We start from the raw sequence: 10429 nt of genomic DNA on the forward strand, positions 1-10429 counted from the left end.
TCGGTTCGGCACTGATTGACCTATTCTTGACTGTAGAATTTGCATATGAAAAGACTGACAGGCAGTCTCATCCATCAAACACCTTATAGTCCCCCACTCATATTGTCTTGATTGAGAGAAATAAAACATTAACCACTAAGCAAAACAAACGAAATGGACCGACACCTTTCCAAATCCACGTGAGGCATACAGTTCAGATAAGCCGTCACTACAAACAGATTATGGCAGCGACAAGACATCTCTTATGATAGCGTATCATTACAGTTAAACAAGTGGCAAAGAAACTGAAAAAGGAGAATAGGCGATAACTGGTTTGCTCACAGTATATAACATGAATATTTTGCTTGACTGTTGAGCACCAAATACGGAGAATGACAATGCACGTTTTGTTTGATTAGATTCGTCGCATTGTACAAATATAGTCACAGTATTGGGCTGCTTGTTCATGCCCTTATACGTGGATTGCGACTCTCGTCCCACCTCCCTGGATGAACCATGTTCTGTATACCCGGCAGGCCGCGACAACACCTCGACAAGACCTCGGCAAGACTCGACAAGTAGAGTCCCTGGGCGTCTGCGTCATTTTCACCAAGGCACCAACCCGGATTCATCATTTCTTACTTATTCAGTGGTACAAGACTGTCGATAAAGCTCATCTGTTAGGGTCTCATTTTCAAGTGACATAAATTGCATCGTAGGATTTGAATCAGGGATTTATCCAACACGTCATTTTCTTTTCAACGGAAAAAGAAAGAGGTGAGATGAAAGATGTTTCGATCGTATGTAGTTTCAACACTCCTCAACGAATTCGAAAATTACGCGAGAGCAATTTAATGCCTTTTTCAAAAAGCTGTCATAACCAAAAAGCTGTCATACCTTAACGATCGAATTTTGTTGTTGTTGCTTTGCCACTTGATACATTGTTTCAAAAGAAATGGAAAATTGCGCGTGTTTGAACTAGACGTTGTTCCGTGTGTTTTTGCTTTTATTGTTGCTTAATTCAATTTTCTGCTCAGTTATGTTTCTCCATTTCGAGAATTTTTTATAAGATAGTTTGAACATTATGTGTATATTGGTCTGTATCAACTTGATCCACACACTTAGATAATCTTGCTAAAGTAGCACATTCAAAATCGGCACACGCGCATAGATGACACTTAATAATCTGGATGCATAATGTTTCCGTTTAACGCTCGAGATGTAAACGGATCTCTAGATTCATCTTTATTTTTTTTAATTTTTTTAATTTTATTTATTTATTTTTTTTTGGGGGGGGGGGGAGTCTTTACTATGTTTATATCTGTATCATGTTCCTTTGATCTGTGTATTCTGCATTTCGACTTCCGCGTCCTAATCAACAGTTGTATATTCCAATACACCAGATAGTGATGGACTACGTCTACACTTGACATTGAAGAAGGATCTGTGAAACTGTTAATGAGTGGCTTTTTTAAAAGTATAATTTTATGTGAAAACTTTACAGACAGTATGGCAGATCAGAAGCCGTTTCGTGTGGTGATGTGGTGCGTACCACGCACAGCTTCGACAGCCGTTGCGAAGTGTTTGACCGCACTCGACAACACGCAGGTAAGGCTTCGTAGGTAAGAGTAAGGAATAACTTCATATCTTATTATCGGGCACAAAATTGAAAAGCGACTGCCATATTTTCCTTTGCTGTACCTCTACGTGAGATCGCACGTTATGTATGATTATAGACCACATGAGAAAAAAGAAGGCACCAACCAGTCTATCATGCGGATCGAATATACCATCATATACTTACGAAGAGTACATGTAACAGCAAAATTAACTTCATTTACTGCACTCTCTGTATAATATATGTTAAATACAAAAAATATATATACAGCTGTATATTCATTCGTGAACTTTCATAACACTGTTCATACGATGGAAAGTTGAAACAGTGACATGATGACAAACTCCTTGCACACACAAAATACTATTGTAGTTTCTATCTATTTTTAAGAAAATAAATGTGCGCAAACATTTCAACGTGAGTGACCTATTTCAAATATCAAACTTTTTAAAGAAATTGGAACAATTAATTAACTGAGGGCGCATTTGGACACAAACGATGTAGTGACCTGTGCCTTGCCGTGTAATGCCGCAGCTTCATGATACAATCATTCTTCCATCAATTTAGAAGCAAAATGTTAAACTGGTCAAAATGTTGCATTGTTCTTTTGTAGGCAAAAGATATTCGCCACATCATGGATGTAGGCAGTATGCTAAATTTTCATATACATGTGCCTATCTGTACTTACATCTCTGTATATAGGTATGGTTCGATCCCTATGGCATAGCCGCCATGCAAGAATCATCGCTCAAAATGATGGCTGTAGAAATGCCCAAGTCATGGGACGAGTTTCGACCACAAGAACTCTTGACCAAGCTTGGCGCGATGGTGAAGGGCACCCCTCTGGAGGAGAAGTTCAAGCCGGAACTCTATGATACATCAGTATGGGTGTAAGATGATCATTGTTTCATCATTATTAACAACGTCATCACTGTAGCTATCATATCCATCACATTACGCATGATACCCGATAGTGTACGTGTAGGTATGCAAAGCACATATCCAATAACATCACCTATATAGATCCTTTATGTTGCAAGGGTATCGGTATGATGAACTGCTATAGTTCAACTCATAACACTTACAAAGTTGCGCTTATCATCAGAATTAAAACAAAATCTTACTATTGTCTTCAGTGAATATGATAGTCACAAAATTATCTGTGCATTTCACAGGTGCTGAAATATCTTTCTGACCTTATTTTTCCCGTGCAATCACTGTTCTTTATTCGGCTCCCATTGAATCGTCAGTTGTATTGAACTAATTATGACTACAATCGATTAGGCTTCTTTGTAATTATTGAAATGTGAAATCATGGTGTAACGGACGTCTCCCTCATCTTCCTCTGATGTAGACGTGATGGCTGTCGCAGACAGCTCGAGGCGCTTCCGGCTGGGAAGTCGGTTTTCGTGAAGGACATGGCATACGGGGTCACTGGTCATCTTGACCTCTTGCCCAGCAAGGCTTCCGGTCTGCGCCACACCTTCCTCATCCGCGATCCCGCGCGAATGTTCCCCTCGTGGCGTAAAATCTTGATCGAGACCATGAAAGCTATGCCAATGCCGGGTCAGAAGCCGCCGGACGAAGCTACCTTCGATCTGACCACCGACCACCCGCTCGTAAGGCCTGGCATGACCTACAAGTGTCAGTACGACTTGTGGAAGTACGTCAAGGAAAATCTGGACCCTAACCCAGTGGTAATCGACACTGACGATCTTCTTGCAGCGCCAGCTGCCGTCCTGAGTCGGTAAACACAAATTCACTTATTCTTTCCCGTTTGAGAAGTATTATGAGAAGGGACACCTGATCGGGCCTTTTCATTAATGAATGAAACAGCCCTTGCTGTGAATAAATATACTGTAAAAGCCTGTTGCAAACAGGATTGTTTATATTCGATACTAGTTTAGCTACTCAAAAATTGTAACTTTGCGCTGCCATCAGAGAGTAAAGACTGGTAACACATTATCAGATCATAATGCTACACAACTATGGACATAAAATGAAACACTTTACCACTTTCTTACCTTTTTGTTTTTAGGTTGTTATTTTGCTCACTCGTTGCACATTTTCTATTTCAAAGTGTAACACTTCAATTAGATAAGTGAAAGTCCAGAAGCCGTGATTAGTACAACATGGGTATGAGATGTATTCCGTAACTTTTACTACAGATAGGAAAGTCGTGAAAGGTTCTTATTCAACAATTAATTGTGATGAAAACACACGTACTGAATATACTGAATATATATATTGTGCATAACAATATTATGATAATGTTGTAGATTGAAATGACAGCTTATACCTTATACTAGTCCTGATAGAGTTATTTCAACTTATGAATTATTAGTCCGCCGGGTGGAGTCACTGTACAATAGCAGCGTGCCTATGATAATGACTGTGTATTTAAGATTCAGTGATTGCCGAAAACAATTTTGCTATGTAATTATATGAATGAAAAAAAAATGCTTGAGTGTTGCTTGCGAGAAAGAGAGAAAGATTAAAAGAAAAAGAGAAGATGAAGTGAAATCAGCTTCTTCTTTCAGATGTCATGTAACATTTTACAACAACCTGTTATCTCAGATATTTCAAGGAGTGTGGAATGCCATGGGATGAAAAGCTGTTGAAGTGGGATGCCAGCGCGGATGTCGTGAAGAAATGGAAAACCCTTTTCCCACTTGTTGGCACGCCAAACGATGACACCATCAAGATTTCCTACGGCAAGGCGTTTGCTTCCTCTTCATTCACGGCCAGTGCGCCCAAAATCCCGCGCTCTGAAATGACCCCGGATGTGATCAAGGCTGTCGACGAAACGTCTGCCTATTACAATGAAATGGCTGCAACGAAGATTCGTGTCTAAAGATCACTTTGCTGAGTTGGAAATCAATTTGCTAAATGTAACATGACAATATTAGAGTTAGTATCATTTGCGTATACAAGGACTACATTTTTTTTTTTTATTTGACGCTTCATCTGAAAAATTATGAATATTCTGTAGTAATTGCAATAAGAAGATGTTTTACGCGTCAGTCGATTATAAACAAAGTGAAGACGATCATAGCCAATTTACACAGCATGTTGATGATATATTGCATTCTATTTGGCATTTATAAGCAATCATACAGCCTATCATGCGATGTAAGAGCCGTGTGTTCGTTTCAATATCTCAATGACATGAAAAGGTACTTGTCTATAACTTTATCATTGACCTATCAAAATAACAATGCATGTAATTTAATCGTCCACATGCTCCTGCCATTACCTAATACATGACTTTCCTGGCAGGAGCTAATATCAGAGATATTCAGAGCACATTGCCTCCAAAGAAAACGCAATTAATGTTCCGTGACATTTACTAAATTTATCATCAGTGGCGGATCCAGAGGGGGGCGCATGAAGCGCACGCCCCCCTTTATTTATCGTTAAAAACAAAAGAAATAGACAGAAAAAAAATGAAATAAAACCCGGAAGTGGCACCAGAAATATTAGTTGCGCCCCCCTTTACAGAATTCCTGGATCCGCCCCTGATCATTATTGTATCGTGACATTCAGTACCAGTTTACACTTAAAGTGACATTCCAGACGATTTTCATAATTTCACATCATGTAGTACGTAAATCGACAATTCCATGTATAGATTTTTGGAATTTATTGTGGTTCTTGAGCAGAGATACAATAGTTTGAAAAACCTTAAACAAATTACACTGAACAAGGATGATGACATAGGAGGTTCACATATTTAAGAAATGTAGCCGTGTAATTCAATTACAATACCGCTTGTTTGCGAGTTCACCTGTGTATAATCTATGCATGCCTTCTTCTTTTGTTCTGCTTCCTTGAGCCCCAACTCATGCATTTTTATGGTGACTCTGCCATGTCATCATCCTTGTTCATTGCAATTTGTTCTAAGTTTTGAAAATATTCTTATTCTTCATCTCAATTATCACAAATTCTGAAACTCTGTCCTCAGTATAACTAATTTATAGTGGTTCAAATGTAAGAATGTGAAAATCATCCGGAGGTTTCCTTTAAGGGACAGAGAGAGATAGATTCATAAGGTTTAAATTCCTTGAACATGCTTGAGTTTACAGTCTCCGAGTTCACATACGTATTAAATTTTAAGCATTCGTAATATCTGGAGCGATAGCTCTTAAATGCATTTGACTCTAGTTAGATTAAAAAATTACCTTTTGCATGTACTTTTTTTTTCAATACATTAAAATCATGTACATATGCAATGATAAGAATGATCTTATCATCTTTGTAGTTGCAACCAGCAAAGAAAAATAAAAGTATATTTTGTGTATACATATAGGACAATGTAATAAGCAGAAGATAACTGATTTAATTCCTTGCATTTCACGCACGGGTAGCCTTGAAAAAACTCACATTTCCTATTGAATGGAAGAACTGGTATATCCCTTTTCTATACGTAGCGCATTCTCAGTATTCATGACTAAAACTATCATGATACCTCCTCGCCGGAATGACTCGGGAACATGAATGTGCTTCCGTGATATCAATCGAAAAGACGGAGTGACAAACTCTTGAAATTGGTGGCAAACTGAAGAAATCTTTAGCCGAATAGTGATGGTCACCGATGTCGTTATTTCGTCATGCAATAATAATGTAATGTAATAATTCAGAACATGCAGGGTTAATATGGCTGATAAGCTTTCATTACAGATAGAGGAAGACGGGGCCGCCTTCACAGCCTCACCAAAGTATAGAAAAGAAATGATAAAAGCAATCATACATTACTTTATATCATTGTGCTGGTTTTTTTTTCGCTTCACTCAGTCACAAATTTCTTTATCTGATATTGCAATGGTTCGACTTTCTTATCGATTTTCGTATGACTGCTATATTTGCACGAAATTTAATGAAAAGCACATACAACTTTTCATGTAGCCTAGTTATTGTCCTCACACTTTGAAATAAAGGAAATGCCATGATAGTCACATTACTAATTTCATTACAAAATTTCATAATTGATTATTCTCTCGTTTCAGAAAAAGCCAAATAACAGAATGATACTGAACGTCGAAGTTTGACGTCATTGAATGTAACAAAGGTAAAAAAAAATACTTCAGCAACATAACATCATATCTTAAAATCAATAAAAGAAAGTTACGCTGTATACTTTGTGTTCATGCGTGTGTGTACTTTAATGTGTGTTCCAGTTAATTACTGAAATGGAAGAATTTGAATTGTAATTGAGGAAAATATGTGACAGATTACTAAATTCAATAGACTTTGTTCGAAAATGTTCGACAAAAGACGAATTTAAAACTAGGGTTGGCGTATTTATTCCAGATTTCTGGAACTACAAATCTATCAAATTGAAGGAAAAAAGTGTGAAAAATGAATAAAGAAAACTATATTGACAGGCCTTACTGGTAAGCTGCTCCACGCATGTTCATTCTTCGCTTGAACACAAATTACGGTATCGTTACATCGGGCAAGCTAATGCATTACGTCGCCTTGAAAACGACTGAAGTGTTTAACCAACTGTGAGTGAGATGAAATGTCATTTTTCGACATGCGCGCATTTGCTAATTACGAAATGGCTTGTAGAACGTAAATTACTAAAGGCAAAATTTACCGTTTGCGGAAGAAACAAAAAACCCAGCATTAGTGCTTTCAAATAGTTCTCAAATGTGAGTGAGGGATAGAAACACTGTAAAAATTTGAATCCGTAAGTAATCATTCTTAAGCATCGTTAAGTATACAAAATGTGAAGAATAGTTATAATAAAAATGTTTCCACACTAAACCGTCTACAGTTGCGGTTTAATGGGAAAAATACTGATATCTCCTTATATCTTAGGCTTTATTGCAATATATATATATATATATATATATATATATATATATATATAAATGGTAGGATATTTTGTGATACAAGAGCGTTTGTAGCTCCATGAACAGACCTACACAATTATATATGCATCAAAAGTGATATCTTGAACATTTTAAAAAAAAATCACTGCTCCCAAAGGTAAACAAGACCTTTAATGCTGCCCATAAACCATCTCCCAATTTTATCCTTCTCTCTTTCTTTCTTCTCATCTCTTCTCACTTATTTTCCCCTGGTCTGTTTGGGCAGGGTGAGGTTCGTATCCCTTTTTGTGTCAGGGACTTTGGATATTATGTGCAATTGATATCTAATATGTTTTATGTGCCAATATACGCACTCAAAGCACGCAAAGAAGAAATCCACTCCAAAAACGAATAAACTCCCCCCCCCCCCCAAGAAAAAAAGAGAAAAAAAGATTCGTACAGAATGATACAAAAATGACAAGGGAATATTCTTCTCTCTCTGTTAAAGTTCATTTATTTTTGGGGTGGCTTTCCTCTTTAACTTTCAAAGGCCATGACTTGGCTTCCTGCCATATGTTGCTCCGCTTTGGAACTGTTCTCCACGTTTTGAAGTTGGTCATGTCAAGCCAATGAGAGTACCGTTACGATGTTATTACAATAATCCGAATAGTCTCTAAATCAGCCAAGCTATTGAATTTTACCAAACTTAAAGAAAAAAAACTCTATTCGGGAAAAATGAATTTTGTAACGTTATTTCAATCATTTCGTTAGAATTCTGATTTTTTTTTAGAGCATCATTTTGTTTAATGTGCATTTTCTCACACAATACATTATGTTTCATCTTTTCTAAAAACGATATAGAGGGATTGATTCAAAATAGTCGATGACCAAGTAGAATCTATATGGATGACAGTACGGGGTTGGTCTGGAATATAAAGATTGAATAAGTTTGTAACACACACACCAAGTTTTTCATCTACCAAGCGTTAGAGGTAACGGTTAAGGTCAAAGTGAGACTTAGATATAATGTAGCTGATGCAGAAGCTTGCATATTGTATTCGATTTCATGAGAAAATAAAGATTTTATTTGGATCAATGAAAATGTGCTGAAATGATACTGTATTGAGCGGAAGAGCGCCATTTCCAGCTGAAACTGACTTTTTTGTTTCCTTATTGTTATTACTATTATTATTTATGTTATTATCGTATATTGTTCATTTGTTCTTAAGTCGCTCAAAGATTATCTGAGTGCAACACGAATGCATATTTTTGATAGGAGCTTTACTCAGGGAAATGCTTAAATTGAGCTCATTATCCAAACGATGTTGGATGTTAATTAAGCCCATTTATGATCTATTTTGAACATTCTGTTCAAATCTAGCCTACAGTCCTTGCGCTTTAATAGTGACAAACAGACGAACAGATAAGCAAACAAATCAGCCAACACCAGTGAAAACTTACCCTTTTCATCTTAGTAGGGGAAATATAAACACTTTCTGTTATGTACTAGTGTTACAAGAAAACATTTCCTACTTTTGATCATTAATAGTTCAAAAACTATAGATCAGATAACAATGACATTGATTATTATGAGCAATAGCTGAATAGTGTAAAATTTTGTTGGAGACAATTTTACAATGACAACATAATTCAGTTTCATCAAATTAAACATTAATTTTTCAGTTAGGTTTCAGATTGTGCTCTATTTTCAACCCTCTGTACAAAACTTTAACTTTGCACAGAAGTCATTTGGTGTGTATGGGAGTGTGTATAGTTGACACTCAGACAATTACTGAACAATGACCAGGATGGAATGTGCCATTATTTATGCATGAGGAATTCCACCGTCACAGCTAGTCTTTATACATTGTAAAATGTGGTGTATGCAAGCACATGGAAACATGTGCTTTCTTAATTTTTTCGTGTGCATGCATTTCATCCCTTGCCATGAATTCAGACTATAGCAGTGCCTGGGGCAATTCGTCGTGAATAACTGATAAAGCATTCATGTGCCTTGGAGCAGAGCTCTGAACAGGTGGTATACATGTCCATTGTTCAGGGTCATAGTAAGCACAGACTCACATCACATCGTTTGTTCCTGTTAGTAGAGCAGATAAGCCCTCAAAATCACGTGAATTGTGCAAAATTTGACTAAAGCATGAAACTTTCACCAGTGTTAGTACATACTATAAGATTTATTTTAAGATCGGGAGGTAAGTCTGATTTGACCTCTGATGACCTCCAGAGGTCAATGTACTTTAGATATCAGAAAATCGATGTTTTTAGACATTTGCGAATGATATATGTGGTTATGTTGCGCTAAATATGCATTTATACCACAGAGAAATCATTTCCAGATTCAACAGAGCACTGACAGGTTTTTACCTTTGACCTCTGATGACCTCCAGAGGTCAATGAACCTTAAATATCAAAATATCGATGTTTTTAGACATTGTGAATGATATATGTGGTTATGATTCACCAAACATGCATCTATACTTCAGGGAAACCATTTTCTGATTCCACAGAGCATTGACAGGTTTCTAACTTTGACCTCTGATGACCTTGAGCGGTCAATGACCTCAGAATATCAGAATATTGAAGTATGACATCATTAGTGAAAGGTCAAACATGGTAAAGATGTACAAAACAAGCATATCTGTGTACAATGACATCGTCTTCATATTCCAAGGCACACAGACGAGTTTCTGCCTTTGACCTCTGATGATCTCGAGAGGTCAATGACCTCAAAATATCAGAATAGTTTGGCATCATCAATGGTAAACATGATGATGTTCCAGAGAGCACTCGTAGGCCCTGCTTATTACCGAGCCATTACCGTTCACCTATGAAAATCACACAAGGTCAAATACCTCGAATGAAATGTGAGGATGGTAATATTGATATTGCGATAGTTAATAGTTAATAATTTTTTATAATGTAGGGCTTTACAAACCATGCATTTCTGTTACCAAAAAAGTGGCTACTCATTCCGCAGAACTTTTCAGGTAATTAT

General features: G+C 37.0%; 1 protein-coding gene across 1 annotated transcript; it reads left to right on the plus strand.

Annotated features, from left to right (window-relative positions):
• The first annotated feature begins 557 nt into the window (after positions 1 to 557).
• On the plus strand, positions 558 to 4928 carry LOC139736971 (uncharacterized). The gene is made up of 5 exons (XM_071647646.1): positions 558 to 756; positions 1484 to 1587; positions 2300 to 2487; positions 2952 to 3344; positions 4175 to 4928. The coding sequence occupies exons 2-5, from the start codon at positions 1489 to 1491 to the stop codon at positions 4449 to 4451; spliced, it is 957 nt and encodes a 318-aa protein (XP_071503747.1). The 5' UTR covers positions 558 to 756; positions 1484 to 1488; the 3' UTR covers positions 4452 to 4928.
• Positions 4929 to 10429: the final 5501 nt, after the last annotated feature.

This window comes from Diadema antillarum, unplaced genomic scaffold (assembly GCF_040938485.1).
Source record: "Diadema antillarum isolate AM-2024a unplaced genomic scaffold, OU_Dant_1.0 seq00000674_RagTag, whole genome shotgun sequence".
Classification (NCBI taxonomy): Eukaryota; Metazoa; Echinodermata; class Echinoidea; order Diadematoida; family Diadematidae; genus Diadema; species Diadema antillarum.